At 42.6% G+C, this 18,306-nt stretch overlaps 1 protein-coding gene and 1 pseudogene across 1 annotated transcript in view; both read left to right on the forward strand.

Moving 5' to 3' along the window:
- The first annotated feature begins 1,302 nt into the window (after positions 1-1,302).
- LOC136650814 (5S ribosomal RNA) lies at positions 1,303-1,422 on the forward strand (annotated as a pseudogene).
- A 3,123-nt stretch (positions 1,423-4,545) lies between these two features.
- Positions 4,546-18,306, forward strand: part of LOC136648464 (vitellogenin-2-like) — a 44,107-nt gene continuing 30,346 nt past the window's right edge. The window contains exons 1-7 of the mRNA XM_066624577.1: positions 4,546-4,625; positions 7,668-7,726; positions 11,624-11,775; positions 13,078-13,326; positions 15,198-15,353; positions 15,444-15,592; positions 18,066-18,210. Of these exons, the coding sequence (XP_066480674.1) occupies positions 4,546-4,625; positions 7,668-7,726; positions 11,624-11,775; positions 13,078-13,326; positions 15,198-15,353; positions 15,444-15,592; positions 18,066-18,210 (990 nt within the window). The remainder of the gene's footprint in view (positions 4,626-7,667; positions 7,727-11,623; positions 11,776-13,077; positions 13,327-15,197; positions 15,354-15,443; positions 15,593-18,065; positions 18,211-18,306) is intronic.

Here is an 18,306-nt window from a genome sequence, read left to right on the forward strand (position 1 = left end):
TTACTTTATGGTGGGCGGGTAATGGATGATTATGACTGTTATAGTACTTTGTTTTTTGGTCTCTTTGTTGTGTTTTCGAATTACATTTCATTTATCTATGCAAATAAAAGTCTTATGTATATGTAGATCACAGGTGGAAAGGGTGAGTGAGAGGAAAACACTGCACAGAGCAAGGTGATTTTTCAGGTGCAGTGGTTAGTGTATCCTGCAGAAGCAGTGGGGCAGCACTCTGGGAAATAACCCACTGAAGAGACAGCATTACCTGGCATGAAATGTGGAGGATTAGAGCGCCAGGGTATTTCTTTCACCCACTTTTCTAACTGGCAGAATCGGGGGACTTGCATAACACAAAGGGAAAAGGAGATGGGTGGTTGAAATGCAAACAGACAGTGCAGAGGACTAGGTGACTTTTCAAGAGCAGTGGTGGGTGTGTCCTGCAGCAGCAGGAGAGAGTGATGCCACTCTGGGTAAAGACCCAATAAGTAAGGTAACTACCTGCATAACATGTGGGGGCAAAAAAAAGTTTATTTCCTGTTCAATGGCAGAAAATGACAGTGGCTCAGCCCCAAAGGATGTCTGTCCAAAAGCTGAAAGTGAAAGAAACTATAGGAATAGATGGGATAGTTGTGGATGCAGGGGATTCTTCCTGCTTCAGACCATGTAGGCAGGGATGAGCCAATTCTCAGTCACTTGAGCATGAACTGCTCAGAGCAAAACCCTTGATCACCTACCCAAAATGAATAGGCTGTGAAGTTCCCTTCAACAGATCAGAGTCCCCCCAAAACACAAACTTCTGGCCCTTTTCATAAAGGCTAGCCTGTCATAAAATCTGTACTTCTGAAATGGCGCATGTTTGGATTGTTAACAGTAGCAGTGTCAGCTATGTTGGGGGGGGGGGTTAAAAAAATCCCTGACTTTAACAGTGTTGCAAAATGGCATCCAGGGAACTAAATGGTACTTAAACAAAATCACCATAGATGTTGCTTTCCTAAAGTGAATAGTTTTGATTTCTGTCTGCCTATTGCAGTGAACCTGCTTTGCTCACCATGAATTTTGTTTGTGTGAAATATTACTTACACAAACTAATCTTAATAATCGGCAGTGCTGGCAATAGACACCCGAAATAAGCTTTTGTTTTCTGGAGGGTAATTGCGGAGGGAATTTGAACTCTGCTTAGTTCAATAAAAAGTGTAAATAAAAATGTAGGTTGAGCAAAGTCACGTGGAAGAGAAGAGAGCTCACATTTATTTACTCTGGGGCTTCTCATGGATGGCATTCCGTTGTCAACTCTTTCTTTGTAGACTCTGCAGCAACTGTTACCCTGCACATGCCTGATCTTGTCTGATCTTGGAAGCTAAGCAGGGTCAGGCCTGGTTAGTACTTGGATGGGAGACCACTTGGGAATACCAGGTGCTGTAGGCTTATACCATAGTCTTTCAAGACTGAAGGTTGCCAACCTGCAGAACTGCACTATGTGTAGAGCTTACCCTGTTCTCTCCTGCCCCCTCCCAAACTCTTGCATTTTACATCCAAAATGTAATCCTGCTTCTTTTGATCCAGCACCCTGAAACATATGGCCTATAAAAAGGGCAATAGTGAATGACTGGTATGAGAAAGCCAGTCAGAATGCGGTCAGGCCTCCCCAACTTTTGCTATAAGTTAGAGTAGGGTTGCCCAAACCCCAGCCTGTGGGCCATTTGCAGCCCCCAGGGACCCCCAATCCAGCCCCTAGGGAGCCCCCTATCTCCAACAGGCACTCGGCCAGCTGGAGACCTGTCAGAGCCCTTGCAGGCTGGATGCAACTGCTCATTGCAGTAGCAGTGAGGGGATGGCTGGCCCTGCAGAGCTCTCCTGTTCTTTGTGCAAGTTCTGCAGAAGCCCTGCCCATCCAGCAAACAAACCAGGTGTTGGGGAGGCCACACACTGGGTGGGGGTGAGAAATCAGGGGCCACTTGGGTGTGCTATGTGTGGGGAGGGGTGGGCTGGTGCTGAGGGAGAGAAATAATGAGTTGCTTGAATGCGCTGCCTGGGTGTGCTTTATGGGGGGGCGGAACTAAGGGGAGAAGTTGCTAGTTGCTTCTATGTTAGTTAGGTTTGGTGTGGTGGGGGGCTGCTGAGTGGGAGGGAGAAGCTTGTGAGATCCTTATTCTGTGTTAGCTTACGCCTGGTGTGCTTGGGTGAGTGAGTGTCTCCTGCAAATCAGAAAGGTTTCCCCCCCCCTTTCTGTTGCTTGTGAGATCTTTATTCTGTGTCCTGCTGTATTTGGGTAAGTGTGTGCCTCCTGCAATCCACAAATGGTGGGACTCTGTTAGTTCTGTGATACTTGCTTCAGTGAATTTTTGTAAAGTCCTGGGGGGCCTTGGTGAAGAACTTTTCCTCATGTGTTTCTGCCTTGCTGGGATGAGTTTCAGTCTAGAAAAAAAAATTTCATGTGTCCCTGCCTTGTTAAGACATGTCTCCACCTAGAAATATTTGTATTATAAATAAGCTCAGTAGAATTCATTCATTCATTCATATAAGTTCCATCTTTAATGTATTCATTTATGTAAATATAGTCAAATTTTTCCCCGGCCCCTGACACAGTGTCAGAGAGATGATGTGGCCCTCCTGCCAAAAAGTTTGGACACCCCTGACTTAGAGGGAAGGCTTCAGAGTGAGTCTGAGAGCCAAGCGAAGGCGATTCAAGTGTGTCCACAAAAAAGTCAAATGCAAAAAGAAAGTTTCAAAAAAGCACATAGAAGTCCAACAAGCTGCTGTAAAAGGCATGGCAGAATTAAACAAGGGGAAATTTACTTCACACAAAGCAAGGATGTCAGCATAAGAGTGTGTGTAGTAGGTCTCACGTCTCCAAGGCCTCAGGCTGCAGAAACTGAAAAGTATGCTTAAGCCATTTCTGCCCAATGTTATTTATATGCAACAGGGATCAAATGTGTACACCAGTGGGCTGGGAAGAAATGGGTTAACAACATAAGTAGTTACCCTGGGAACATCCAGACCCACACCAATATCAGGCCAGGCCAGGCCAGAATAAGATGCAACAAATGTTTTCAACAAAGTAGATCACAAGCTGGTCAGGGTAACTAGGATTCTTCTAACTCCCTCTGGTGATCAAGATGTAAAAGGCCCCTCACCACTTGGATCAACTCTTTTGAGGTCACTATACAGTTACACCTGTGACAAGAGAAATAAGAATTTTTTTTTTTACTATCCTCACTGCCATGGAGTAGGTGTTGAAAAAGAACTCTAGTCCATGTGCTCTAGGATTTGTCATGAAAATTTCATCAAGACTACTCACTATGTTTAGTGCTACTTAATTATCCTCAGATGTCTAGAAAATTACCCTAGACATCTGTTGTGTTGAACAGGCTCTTAATAGTATGACCATGGTGGCCATAAGCCGCAGCATGGATGTAAAAGTATTTCAAGACTACAGTTGTGGTGAACTTCAGTTTCACCACAAACCACTTCAAACAGGGAGACTATTAAGCAGCCAGACAGATGATATGCCAACAATACCAGTTTTAGCTAAGGTGCCTAAGTTCAACTATATACATTTCAAATTAGATGACTGCTAAGGATCAAGGAGATGGAAGACATCACTGTTCACCAGATCTAGATTGTTGATGCATGGAAGAAGCTGCATTAACCATCATCTGCAGCTTCTAACTAGATCTCAGTAATACAAGCCAGGTCAGCGTGTATATCCAGAGAAAAATCCTGGATAACAGGTGTCTTTATTTACTGTCCTAGTGTTCAGCAGCAGCACACAAAGACCTGGGGGACCATTGCCAAAACAAACCAGATATCCTTATCTGGAAGGGGATACAGCAGTTAACTCTTCTATGCTAGTTCTGCCACTATTCTCTCCTGACTCCATACATACAGGATGGCAATGTATAAATGTAATCAATCTGTGGAACTCCTTGCCACATAAAATACTTTCCAATGAATCCCCCAACCTTCATGAGCAGATTTGGGGGACTTCAGGGCAGTAGAAAGGAGCAGGCAGGATACCTCCATTCCAGGAATGGAAGAAAACCTAGAATGGAACAGCTGCAAATCACAGTGGTGTTTCTTGAAGTGAAATCTGTCATCCTAAATGAAACAAAAACCAACTGATTTGCAGCTACTCAATCAGCTGCCTCCTTCTGTAGTCACTTGCAATGGAAAGCTCACATCCCTTTAACAGATCTGGCTTTCAACACTTAAGAAAGCAACACTTTATTTCAGATATATCAAAGGGACCAACCAGGAACATTCATTGACTGTCTGGGCTAATTAGGCACAGTGTCACCTAGCCCAGTAACTAGAAAATGATGTCATGGCCGAAAGTGATGTCACTTCTAGGTCACCTCCAGCCGCAGCTGCTCTGGTTGCATCCAGAGGTATTCTGAGGGCCACAGAGGCCATGTGTGGGCTCTCCAGCACTCAGAAGACTTTCTGATTTCTCTAGAAGGCATTCGAAAAGTATTACTGTTTTTTTGTAAAATTGGAAGTACCTTTCTAAGGTCTTTCAGAGGCCTCAGAAGGCTTTCTGAGGGTCGAATGCGGGCTCTTCAGTTCTCAGAAGAATTCCAGACATATTCAGTGTTTGGCTGCCTGGGTAAAGTGAATCACTGGGTCAGGTAAGGCACTGCCTCCCCTGTCTCTAGTGACTGCACATCCCTGGGACAGACAAATTACATTCAACAGTAACAGGAGTCAGATGTAAGAAAAGGGCCCAACAGCCCCGGACCTTTGTGATGGCAGTGGGGTCTATATCGGCTCCCAAACTGACCCCTGCAGACTTGAAAAGATACAGGACGAGAAGAAGAAACTGACAACAGCTTCCTTTCACTACCTCACATCCCTCTCAAAGCCTGCAAGGGACAAATCAAGCTCTGATGATTGTGCTATGTAGGCAGCAGGCCAGTTGTTCCACCAACTTCAACCTATTTTTTTTTTAAACTCAATCTATTGCAGTGTGACCTAGCAGTGTGCCTTGACTGCTGCCAGGATAAGGGCACACACTCCTGCCTTTGCTAACAAATGATATCATAAAATCGAAAGCAAATGCCACGTATATAGCAGTATTCTTGGCTTCATTGAGTATTTAACAGTGAAAAAGCAGGTAGTCAGTTGATCTAAAATACCATTTTTTAAAACTGCAACATTTTGACATTTTCTTCATCATTATCCTAAGGATTTCTTGATGTGACAGCCACACAGCCTGTGTATTAGAATGTCAAGCAAGTACTGTACAAGATGCCACGAGTAGAAGGGGTAATTTGATGTGTATGCGCAACCTATGATGTGTATGCGCAACCTCCTGATTTTAGAAATGGGTTATGTCAGAATGCCAGATGCAAGGGAGGGCACCAGGATGAGGTTATCTGGTGTGCTCCCTGGGGCATTTGGTGGGCTGCTGTGAGATACAGGAAGCTGGACTAGATGGGCCTATGGCCTGATCCAGTGGGGCTGTTCTTATGTTCTTATGTTCTAATTTAACATGAAGAAGCAGGAAGTGGAAAGGGGCTGCCGACACCTTCCTGCTCGGCTTCTGGCCTGAAACCACTTCCTTCTTCACATTCTACTCCTGAAGAACTTCTTTCTAGTCTTGGCTCTTTGTCAGGTGAAGAATGTCCTTGGGAAACTGGCAACACAAGCAGGATGGAATAGGTCACTAATAGCCCAATCCTGAGCTGCCCGGGATGCGCAGCTGTAGTGGCACCAAAAATGGCTGCTACCACATCCTGCACACCCAAGGCAGCCATAGTGGCACCTCGGGAGAAGGGGACTTTCGTCCTCTTCCCCCAGGTAAGTGCAGACAATGGGACTACTCGATTCACCACCAACCCAAAGGTGGGCTGTGAATCAAGAGCCTCTGTGTATGGTGGAAAGCCCTACACTGAGGCTTTGGATCCAGTGGAGCTTTGTGTTGCCAGCTTTGCTCCATTGGTCCTCCCTCCCTCCCCACTCCCTCCCCTGGAATGCCTCCCCTCTGACCTCTCCCCACCTCCTGCCTCCCCAACACACCTCCTCTCTGACTTCTGCCCACCCTCCACTTGCCTCTCCTTCTCCGAAACACTTCCTCCCCACCTCCACCCACACCTCCCTCTCTGCTGCTCAGCGGTCCACGTGACCACCAAGTGGCAGAGTTTGGGTGCCTGCCCGGTGATAGCCCAGTGCCGGCCAGCGCTGGGCTACCACCAGCACTTGCCCAATGGTATGACTTGCAAACGTGCCTTACAGGACGTTTGCGACAGTGCATGCCGGTGATGAGCTGGTGCGCCAAGCCCAGGATTGGGCTGCAAGTAAGCTATGAGGCCTTCTTTTTGGGGGGCTGCACTGTGGGCTTTCCTGCTAACAGGAAACTGAAATGTCACAAAGGTTGAATATTTCCTTTCCGTATCTAGTGGAATATAAAGGTGTACATCGTGTAGACCCCTGCTCACCCCTGCTAACTCGGCAAAGAGGCACCTTTTAAAGTGGTGTCATATTTAGCATGGGGACAAGAGCAACTGTCCCTATTCACCCAGCATGGAGTCTTTTCTAGTTGCTGTTGCTGGTATCTTCTCTCTATTTATTATTATCTTGCATATCACAGCTGCCCGTTCTTTAGCTGGACTTGGCGTTAATTACTAATTGGGTCCCACTCAGGGGTCTAGGACATCGTAATGTATTTATGGATATTGTGCGCTGAACTAAGCAGGGTAACTTTTTGAATTTGACTGATCGTACTTTTGTCAATATTCAGATGTTTTAAATGCAGTTCAAGCATTTTTGGGACTGCACCCAGTGTACCAATCACAACTCGGATAACTACTGCTGGCTTACACCATAATATGTGGATTTCAATTTTTAAATCCTGATATTTACTAATATTTTCATGCTCTTTTTCATCAGTTCTACTATCGCCAGGTATTGCTATGACAAGAATGGTCACTTTATTTTTTTCTATTACCGTAGTATCTGGTGAAAAGGTTCCCCCCAACATTAAGCCTAGTTGTGTCCGACTCTAGGGATGGTGCTCATCTCTGTTTCTAAGTCAAAGAGCCAACATTTGTCTGTAGACATTTTCTGTCCTAAGCTGTTACCTTCCCACCAAGGTGGTACCTATTTATTTCCTCGCATTTACATGCTTTCAAACTGCTAGTTTGGCAGGAGCTGAGACAAGCAACTGGAGCTCACCCCATCACTCAGTTTCAAACAGCCAACCTTGCAGTCAACAGGCTTGTTGGCTCAGCGGTTTAACCCACGCTGCCACAATGTCCCTAATATCTGGTGTATTATGTGCTAAACTTTATCAAGTTTTGTATTCAAAAATCCTACAAGAACTTGATTTTCTCATTTTCTGTCACTTTTTTTGGTTTATGCTCCTACCAATTATTTATTTATTAGATTTGTATTCCGCCTTTCTCCCCGAAGGGCACCCAAGGCGGCTATTATTGTTTCGATGTTGTAATTTCTGCATAAATTCAAATGGATCATCTGAGCCACTAGATTTATAAGCGGTCTGTGCAATCTTCTTGCAGGAACTATGTATACGATCAATTGTTTCTTCGGCTTCTTTGCACAATCTGCATTTTGCATCATTTGATGATTTTTCAGTTCTGGTTTTTATTGCATTTGTTTGAATGGCCTGCTCTTGGACTGCTAATATTAATGATTCTGTTTCTTTCTTTAAGGTTCCAGATGTTAACCATAGCCAGGTTTTTCATTATCTATTTTGTCTTTGATCTTTTCCGTATATTGGCCATTCACTGCGTTATTGTGCCAGCTTTCAGTTCTTGTTTTTATAGCATTTTTCTTATACTCCTGTTTAGTTTGCTTTAACTTTTAGTAAATTCCCATTCATTACTTCAACCAGTGCTTGTTCCTGACTCTCTTTTACATAATTAGCCAATGCAAGTTTCTCTTCCTCCACTGTTTGTTTTACTTACAAAAGCCCTCTGCCACCAAATTTACGAGGCAAATACAATCTGTCTGTATCACTACATGGATGGAAAGCATAGTTCTCAATCCCTTTTTAAATTATCCTGGGCATGGAATGGCATTCCTCACAGCTGTCACATACTATTTGGGATCCATCACAAATAGCTCAGAACGTGCCAGATTCATTGTAAATTTACATGAATGTTAATCTATCTTATATGCATTACATTTGTGGCTTCCAGTTTCTTCCATGGGGCGCCTGGAGCCTGCAAAACCCTATAGGGTGGGTTTCAGGCTTGGGGTAACCCAGAAGCGGTCTCAGGGGGCTCCCAATAAGGTACCGTGGCACTGCAGGGAGCATCATGTTCCAACCCACTGTGGGTCTCTGAATATAAAATACAACTCCTGTTGTTTATGTCCTTTCCCAGATGTAGGCAGACACTCAAGCAGAGAGGTGTTTTGAAAACTAGGCCTACAACTGTGAGCTACAGAATGTTTCAGAATCAGAATGATAAATTTATTGAAATTCTGAAGAATAATTTTTAGAAAATGAAAACCTGCACAAAGAGAGGTGTTGAATTTAACATGTCAGGCACCAACATTACTTCTGAGGGTTATCAGTTAGGTCAGGGGTGCCCAAACCCTGGCCCTGGGGCCACTTGCGGCCCTTGAGGACTCTCAATGTGGCACTCAGGGAGCCCCTAGTCTCCAATGAGCCTCTGGCCCTCCGGAGATTTGTTGGAGCCCACAATGGCCCGATGCAACTGCTCTCAGCATGAGAGCAACTGTTTGACGTCTTGCATGAGCTGTGGGATGAGGGCTCCCTCCACTGCTTGCTGTTTTACATCTGTGATGCAACAGTGGCAGTGAAGGAAAGGCCAGCCTTGCTTTGTACAAGGCCTTTTATAGGCCTTGATCTATTGCAAGACCTTCATTCACTCATATAAGTTCATCTTTAATATATTCATTTATGTAAATTTATTCAAATTTTAAATGTAAATTAATTCGTTTTTTCCCCCCGGCCCCCAACGCAGTGTCAGAGAGATGATGTGGCCCTCATGCCAAAAACTTTGGACACCCCTGAGTTAGGTAAACCTTTACATTAGGTCAGAATAACCAGGGCAAAGTCTTGCTCATCTAAAGCAGTGCCCAGGATGGCTTCTATCCATAAATAAATGTAGTAAAAGCTTTCTTTCTTTCTTTCTTTCTTTCTTTCTTTCTTTCTTTCTTTCTTTCTTCAAGAAAGAGAAGTTATTTCTAAGACCATCTCCTCAAATATTTCAGTATGAATTTAACAATAAACATGGAGCACATAACCATGTTTGCAGTTTGCAGTAAGAACCAGACGCAAAGGCAGATGTTGCATCTGCCATATCAGCCACCAGAATTACTCTTCAGGGGTTGTCAGTTTAAGTAAATGTTTGTATTAGATATTAGGTCAGAACAACCAGGGCACAGTCATTTTCATCTTGAGCAGTGTCCAAGATGGCCACAAGCCACAAATAAACTTTGTGAAATATTTTATTTCTTCTTAAGATCTCTTCGCCCAAAAAAAAAATTATTTGCAAAACAATTTCCATAGATAATGTCAGGATGAATTTAACAAGAAACATGGAGGACAAACCATGATGGTGACAAAATAGAGAAGGATTCTCTTTTCCTTCAAAATTAAAGATGAAACTAGAGGGGGGCCAACAACAATTTAAAAAAAACAGCATTGTTTGCTGAAGCAGGTAATCATTTGCAACCTCAGCAAAATCCTGGTCAGCAGGGATCACGTGGGATGACTGCTCTCCCTATAAAATGCCCAGGATGGCTAAAGACCGACACTCACCTTCATCATGAGGGGGATTGTCCTAGCAGTCCTGCTCACCCTCGTGGGTAAGTTTAAATTTTCTTTTACTATTATCCTTATGGAGAAATTAGTTTTGTTACTGAGGTGTGTCAATGTATATATGTAAAATTTATTATTGAAAGATTATATTCTACCATTGCATTCACATTGTAACCTGTCCCATTTCTTTCCCCAGGGAGTCAGAAGTTCCGACAGAGAGAACACCAGATAAGTAAGCTACCATTCATTTTGTTTCATACCATCACTGTTTTTTGAAGTGACTACTAACATGAAAGAGAGTAATCTTAGCCATTGGGTGAAAAAGAGTTTGCTGAACTGCTGTGGTATCGTGGTTAAGAAATGGAGCTTCAAATCTGGAGTTCCCTGTTAACATCTTGCCTTTGTCAGGAACTGGTTAAAAGTGGACTTTAGGTGGGGCATTTTCCCTTAGCCTCAGTTCTGGATTCTGTGATAGGGAAATGATCACGCTGTTCCACTTCGCAGGGTTATTGTAAGCGTTATATAAAACAATCTGCATGAAAAAATGTTAAAGGGACCTGAAGTGCTATAAAGATTTACAATGAATCTGGCAGGTACTGGGCTGTTTGTGATGGATCAGGAGTCAGATCTTGGGGTGGTGGTGGAAAGCTCAGCTCAAAGTGTCAACCCAGTATGTGGCAGCTGTGAGGAAGGCTATTCCATGTTCAGGATAATTAAAAAAAAGAGATTGAGAACAAAACTGCTGATATTATTAGACCATTGTACAAATCGATGGTAAGGCCACCTGTGGAGTATTGTGTCCAGTTCTGGTCACAACAACTCAAATAGGATAAAGTAGATCTTGAGAAGGTACAGAAGAGAGTGGCCAAAATAGTTAAGTGGATTGGGGCACTTCCTTTATGAGGAAAAGTTACAACATTTGGGGCTCTTCCGTCTACAGAGAAGGTGCTTGAGAGGGGACATGATTGAGACATAAAACCATTTATGCGATGGATAGAACGAACAGAGGGAAGTTCTGTTCCTGCTCCTTTTATGGAGGAAAAGTGCATTACAGGTTGCAAGTCATGATGACCATATGCAACCTCTGGGTTTTAGAGGTAGCCTGTATGAATGCCAGGTGCAAAGAAGTGGCAACAGGATGCAGGCATCTTGTTGCCTTGAGTGCTCCCAGAGGTACCTGATTAGGGTTACCTGACACAAAGGGGGACAGAGTGCCTATACCTTTAATCACTGTATAGAAGAGGGAATTTTGGCAGGTGTGGCTTTTTAAACCCTTCCTTGTTGAGCTGCACCTGCCAAAATTTTCCATACAAAGGTTAAAGGTATAAGCACTCTGTCCCCCTTTGTACCTGTTAACTCTAACCTTATGGGCTGCTGTGAGATACAGAAAGTTGCACTAGTTGGGCCCTTGGCCTGATTCAGCAAGGCTCTTATGTTCTTAATAATTCATTCAATTTATTTGCAACTCACTTTTCTTTTTTAAAGAATATCAGTGGCTAACAATAGCAAGATCAATTATTGGCCTTTGATTAGTATTGGTATTGATGTATTGGTATCTCATCAAATGCTTACAATAGATACCTCTTAAAGATACAGAAAGAAATAACTTATGATTTAATTGCAAAAACATGCTGTTCAAAGAACACATTTTTTTTGATAACACCAGAATGGATTTAAACAGTACAAAAATTTAATCTTAAATTGAAACCCTACATATTAAATCTTGCATCACTTTAATTATTAAACCATTGAATCAGTTATAGATTTAGATTAGTAATCTAATTTATAAGCAAAATGAATTATTTAGGCATAGTGTTTCTGGATTTACTAAAGGCAATTGAGGTAACTGGATTTTTGTATCTTTTTTTTTCCTAGGGGCACATTTTAGTCCTGATAAAATCCATGAATTTACTTATGTAGCCAAAATCGACAGTAAAGTGCAAGGAAGTAGAACAGCAGTGACTTCATTGAAAGTGACTGCTAATGTAGAGATCTCTCCATACAAAACAAATGAACACATTCTCAAGGTAAGTGTTCTTACAAAAAACAGAGCCCCTGGAAGTTGACCTTCAGGGAAGAAAATAGTAGAAATCTTTTTCCCTACATTACAAGCCAGCTGAGGCCAATCCAGTATTCATCTTAGGTCACTGATCCTGAATTTGTAGAAGTATTTAGAATAAAATTGACTGAACACATTCCTTTAATAAGAAAACCTCATCATAATTCATGCTAATTCAAAGAATTTTTCCATACTTCAAAAGAAACTGGGAGGCATTGTATGACTGGTCTGTATATAGGAATCAAAATACAAGGTTTTAACAGTGGCATAACTAAGGGGGTGCAGGGGCTGGCAGTCACACCGGGCAGCAAGCTTCAGGCGGGCAACAAGTTGAGCTTGACACTAGTGGCCAAAATTGTGAAAATTTTGGTATGTACAAATAATATCATCATGTTATATATCATTGGATAGGTAGTTTAATGCAGAATGCAATGAAACAAACCACATCAGAATATCTTTATTCTATAAAAAGATATGGCCAATTAACCAGAAAATGAAAACACAACTGCCTTAAGGAACAAAAAGTGGATTTCTTTAAAATCAAAACAGACCTATGAGACTGATTGTTCTGAGAGCCAATGAGATGTTATTATGATACAGCATGAAACCAGTAAGGTGTTAATAGGAGTCAGCTCTCATTTCAATGTATTATAATATAGCTACTCCTGCTAACTGGTACTCCTGCTAACTTCAAGTGATGCTCTTGTTATATTTAGCAGGAAGAAAATAACCATCCCTCTTCACCCCAGCACAGTGTCTCTAACCTAAAAGGGGCACACTTTTTATTTATTTACTTAATTAGATTTGGTTTTGTCATGGGGTACAAAAAATCTTCTTTGATCCTGGGTAGCAGATAGATGCCTTAGCTCTGCTACTGGCTGCGGGGAGGTGGCTGATCAAGCGGATGGTGAGTTGCTGGGGGGAGGAGGTAGGTTCCCCCCAATTTACATTTTTTAAAATGCCCAGGTGTGATGTCACTTCTAGTTTTGACATCACTTTTGGCGCATCATTCTGAGCTCTGCACCAGGCTACATTAGCTACGCCACTGGATTTTAACATCCAAAGTTGGTTCTTTATTCATTGGCTGTTACAAATCTCTCACCTTTCTCCTCCTCCCCTCTTTCCCTCCTTTTTTCTCCGCCCCACTTCTCCTCCTCCTTTCTTCTCAGGGGGTAGTACAAGTGCTCAGCCTTGGCCAAAATATAGAATTCTCCTTCTATATTACATCTGATGGAAATAAAGTAATTTTCCCCTTTACTTTTATTGTCAGATTCGCAATCTCCAGCTGGGAGAGTTTGTTGGATTCCATCCAAGAGATCAGTTTGATAATTCTGCTAAGAAAACTGCGGCACTTCAAAAATGTGTGGACAAGGAAATCAAATTTGAATACAGGGATAGCTGTGTTGGGAGCATTTCTGCACCACCTGGCACCTCCGTTTCTTGTGTGAACTTTGCCAGAGGGATACTGAATATGTTCTGTGTAACACCTCGTGAGGAAGATGTATATGAGCTATCAGAGGTTTGTTTTTTCAGTTTGCATCCAGGCGGCATTTACAGTCATCTTTTCAAGTGACTCTAGTTGACTTTAGCAGTGAAATACCTTACTTTGTTACTGTTTATTCTTCTGTTTCAGTGAGGAGTGAACTACTGTTGTTATCTGCTTAATTCCCTAGATCAAGGGTGTCAAGCTCATTTCATATAGTGGGCCAAATACCATCCACGGTGCCTGCTGAGGGCCAGAAATGACATCATTGAGCAGGAAATATCATTAAGCAGATGATGGCCAGAAATACTTTTTTTTCTGTCATAGAAACTCTTTAGCTGCAAATGACCGAAGAGAAAATGTGCAAATTTTGATTATATTTTCAAGATATGACTCAATTATCACTCTGGAAGAGGCCAATTATCACATGGCCACCCTTTCAGCAGTGTCACTTCTGCCGCAGCATCACTTCGCCGCTCAGCAGCTGAGAGGTGGTCTGCAAAGTGATGCCTCGGCAGAAGCAGTGCTGCTGAGAGAGTGGGCCGTGTGATAATTGGTCTCTCCCAGTACCTCAGTAGCATCTGATGTGAGGGAAAGCACCAGGATGCAGGTCTTCTTTTGTCTTGTGTGCTCCCTGAGACATCTGGTGGGCCACTGTGAGATACAGGAGGCTGGACTACATGGACTTTGGCATGATCCAGCCAGGTTTTTCTTATGTTATCTCCCTCTGTCACCCCTCTTGGTCGTACAGAGGGAAAATAATTTCCTTTTCCCCTCCCAACCCACCTGATCTGCCCCCCCCCCCATGGAATGCAGCACAGTTCACTTTGGCACAGCTGCATGCTATGGCAGGGAAAACCATATGATTGGGCTGTCCATTTACTCCTCTTGTCTGTCTCTCATTCCCAGCCACTGCCAGATGTCTAATTTTTCAGTGGAATGATTTGATATTATTCAATTAGATACTTTTGTCAGTAAAAAGTCTAATTAATGTTTAGAATTACCAAATGCCTGGGAGAGTTTGACCCAAACAATCTGGGTCCATATTGTTTCCTTCACTATGAAATATCTAGGCCAGAGAGCATTGCCTAATTTTGAGATTAGCCAAAGTATAGCCAAGTCTATTTCTCTCTGGCTTTCTAAAGTTTAGTAGACAATACTAAAGAAATGGGAAAACAGCAACAAAGGAAAAGATAAATGAAAATTCTCAGTTGTTGGAATTTTCTTACCTACATAACAGTTTCATTTTTTTTGACCATCATAAATTTTTGCACAGTCTACATGTTTTCTTCCTATTTGGGTTTGAGTTCATATGTCACTTAGGCCCCCATCCTATACTTCTGAGGTTGTATGTTATCTTCCACTGGCGCTGGCTGACATAAAGCAATCAGTGTCAGTTGTAAAAGGTGCTCCAACAGTGTGCTACTTATAGCGCTACGGGGAGCACTGGTGGCCACCTTTCCATCGCTTCTCCCACTGCTCACCAGAGCAGATATGTCAGTAGGTGAGGCAGCGAGGAGGCTGGAGAGGCAGGAGGAGGGATGGGACAGGGAGGGGGAAAACCGGGCACTGCAGGGAGAAGGGGTGAGCAGATTGGATCCAGGAGAGAGGCAGAATTGGTGGCATTGGCACTGCTGATATCCTATCCTCCTTCCCAGATCTGATCCCACAGTGCAGGTCCACACAGACTTGTGCCTGCTATTTAGCATGTGCAGGTCAGATTGGATCCTTATATGCCATATAGGCTTACCCCAGGGTAAGGGAATGACCATTCCCATACCCAGAGGAGACCTCCACATCTGCCCCTCCTCCACTATAGGATGTGAAAGTTACCATTTTGGTGCCAGCGGTGGGAAATGGATAGGGTTGTATTGTTAGTAAGTTGACATATCTATCAATCTCTGCAGGCTGGAATTGGAGGTGAGTGCCAAACAAAGTATATCACTGACAGGAAGAATGGTGGTTGTATCATTACAAAGACTACAGACTTGAACAACTGCACTACAAAAGTGCAGCAAAACATTGGAGCATCCTACATCGACCTCCTCCCTAACTGTCCTCTGGTAAGAATGCCATAAGCATATTCATCCTGAATTGAGCACAAAATCAGAATGTATTCATACTCACTAAACTCAACACTTTCCATGATTTAGAAAGAAAAGATGGTTCAAGGAACTGCCGCATTTGTCATCGCATTAAAATATGAAAATGCTGGAGATCTAATAACTCGTGTTGACTCTGAGCAAGTATACGAGATTTCCCCATTGAACAAACTTGATAGTGCTGGAATTATGATAGCCAAGTAAGTGGCGACAGCTGAATTTTTTTTCGTTAAAAAGGGCTACTATGCGAGAACCATATAGCATAAGCGGGCATTGGACTTAGCAGCAACTGAATAAAGCATATTTTGCCTCCACCAAGTGCTCCATATAATAAACAGCATCATCTGCTTCCAGCCAACACTGTTTGTTATGATGGGTCTTCAAAATCATTTAATTATACGTGCTCAAATGATAGAATTTGAAATCTCCTTGTCTGTGCAGACGCACATGTAGTGTTTAACAAAAGTAGCTCAGTGGTCCGATTATTCCAGTTCTAAGATCTTCAGAATGCACCTTAGCATCTGCTATCCAGCATCTCTGTGTCCTCATTCTAGATGAGCCATGGGCAGGCAGAAACACTGTAGCCTGTCTGCATGCCCAGCTCCATACTGATATCAAAGCAGATCAGATGTTCATCACTGCCAGGTGACACACAGCCTCTTGACTTTGAACATGCTGGTCATTCATGTAGATGTCATACAAGTTTATTGTATTCAGGCTCCCATATCCACCCACAGACTTTTTAAAACAATTAGATCATTTGGAAATTATGCTCTATTTTTAGTGCAGTGACTCCTGAGATATAAATGGCCATGGATCATACAACAAATCAGTTTTAAAAACATCCATGTTAGCAGAAGCTCAGTACAGCTGTGCCCCACTTAACGATGGGGATACGTTCTCTGATCCCTGTTGTTATGCAATTAGGTCATTAAGTGAACATTCAGTTCACTTTCTGTTCACAATTCAGTTCACTGTTCAGTTCACAATTCAATCTATTGCCTTTGTTGTGTAAACAGACACTCCCTGTCAGACACTAACTGGCAGCACAGGCTACTGGAGATGGATTGCCTCTTTTTTGCATTAAGAGCCTCTCTGTCGTGTAAACGGACACTCTGCTGCAGGCTATGGGAGACGTGATTGCCTCATTAAGAGCATCTTTATTGTGCTTTGACCACTATCATATATGCAGTCCGTCGTTAAATGAAAAGTTGTTAAGCAGCACATGCCTGTACTTTTCTATTCTGCATCCATGTTCCCTAGCAGATATAATGCTGATTTAGAACTGTCAGATCTTGCTCAGCAAATCACTATTCAGCCTCATGTTTTCATTTGCAAAATTAGACTTATAGTGACCTACTTCAAAGGTTGATTTGTGGTAAGTCAACTGTTGTTCACTTTGCATACTAAAAAGCTTTGCCAAAATGACACATTGGGCTGAAACAGCCTTTGTCAAGCTGCATGGGATATTTAGGGAGGAAAAACCTCCAACTCAATTAGAACAAGTCAAAAATCTTGGTCTTTGGTAAATTCAGAAAGCTTTTAAATTAGAATATTGGAGCTAATATACTAGAACAAGTAAACCAGTTTAAGTATCCAGGAGTTCTTTTTCATTATAAACTTTCTTAGATTCCCTACTGCAGAGCAATTACAGACAATGCTAAGAATACAGCCCAAGCAACTATACGTTTTTTTTCTATAATAGTGGTAACTCTTACTTTCCAGCAACTCTCAAGGTACTTAAAGCTAAAATTATTCCCCAAGTTCTATATGGAGTTCCAATTTGGATGAGCGCTTGAGACAGTTTTGCCAGATCCCAACCCCCGTTCCCAGGGAGTTCGGAGTGACTTCAAGCTGCTCCACTCTCCTTGGCTTGTGTCATCTCAGGAGGTGGTGGAGGAGGTAAAGTTTCCCTTTACCTCTGGCTGAGATGCTTTGGGACCCTATCCTGTGCTGGATACAGCGCAAGCCTCTTGTCTTGCCTGTTCCAGCACAGGGTAGGATTGTACCCTCAGTTGCTGATTCTGTCCAAGTCATCCAAATGTTTGCAGAACTAATTTAGCACATGTGCTCCTTCAAGCCTACGGGCTGTTGAGGCTTTTGACTATTTAAAAAAAAGGTGGCTGATGGGGGGATTGAAACAATGCACAATGTGGAGAGAGAAGTTTTTCTCCTTCTATTACCAAAGTAGAACCAGGGGTCATCAAGGGAAGGGAAATTAGGACAGACAAACAGGGCACATCTTGACATAGCAAGTAATTAATTTATGGATTTCACTAACGCAAAATGTTATGATGACACCAGGTTGATTTTAAAAGAGGCTTGGATAAATTCACGGCAGGCAAGTCTATCATTAACTACTAATTATGATGAGTATATGTTATCTGACGTTCAGAAGTAGTGAATCTCTGAATGCCAGTTGCAAGGGAGCATGGGTATGCCTTCATCTCATGCTTATTGGTCCTCTGGCCTAATTCAGCAGTGTTAGCTTGATGTTCTCAGCTATATCCCCTTGCTCACTATAGATACAATTCTGTTACATTTGATGGGCTTCTCTGGAGTCACACCTCTGCTCTCCCATGTGTCCTACTGATTTTTTGGAGTCATTCCAGAAACAGCCCACACGAGTGACTGCATCCTTAACGGCACTTGTGATTTCCTCCTTCTTTCCAGACAAGAACTTATACTGAGCGAAGTGAAAAATGGACCTGCCCAAGTGCCACATGTCAGCTGGCAGGACCATGGAAACATTTATTATGACTTTGGAAAAGTTAGTCCCCCTCAGACAATGATCAAGCCTGGAAACGTGAAACAACAGGTAGAGAAATCTTAGTATTCTGAATGGTTTTGTTCTCTCTAAAGCCAATAAGACAACCATGTGTACTTACTGAGCACAGTGAATAGATTTGATTAA

Source organism: Tiliqua scincoides, chromosome 4, assembly GCF_035046505.1.
Source record: "Tiliqua scincoides isolate rTilSci1 chromosome 4, rTilSci1.hap2, whole genome shotgun sequence".
Lineage (NCBI taxonomy): Eukaryota > Metazoa > Chordata > Lepidosauria > Squamata > Scincidae > Tiliqua > Tiliqua scincoides.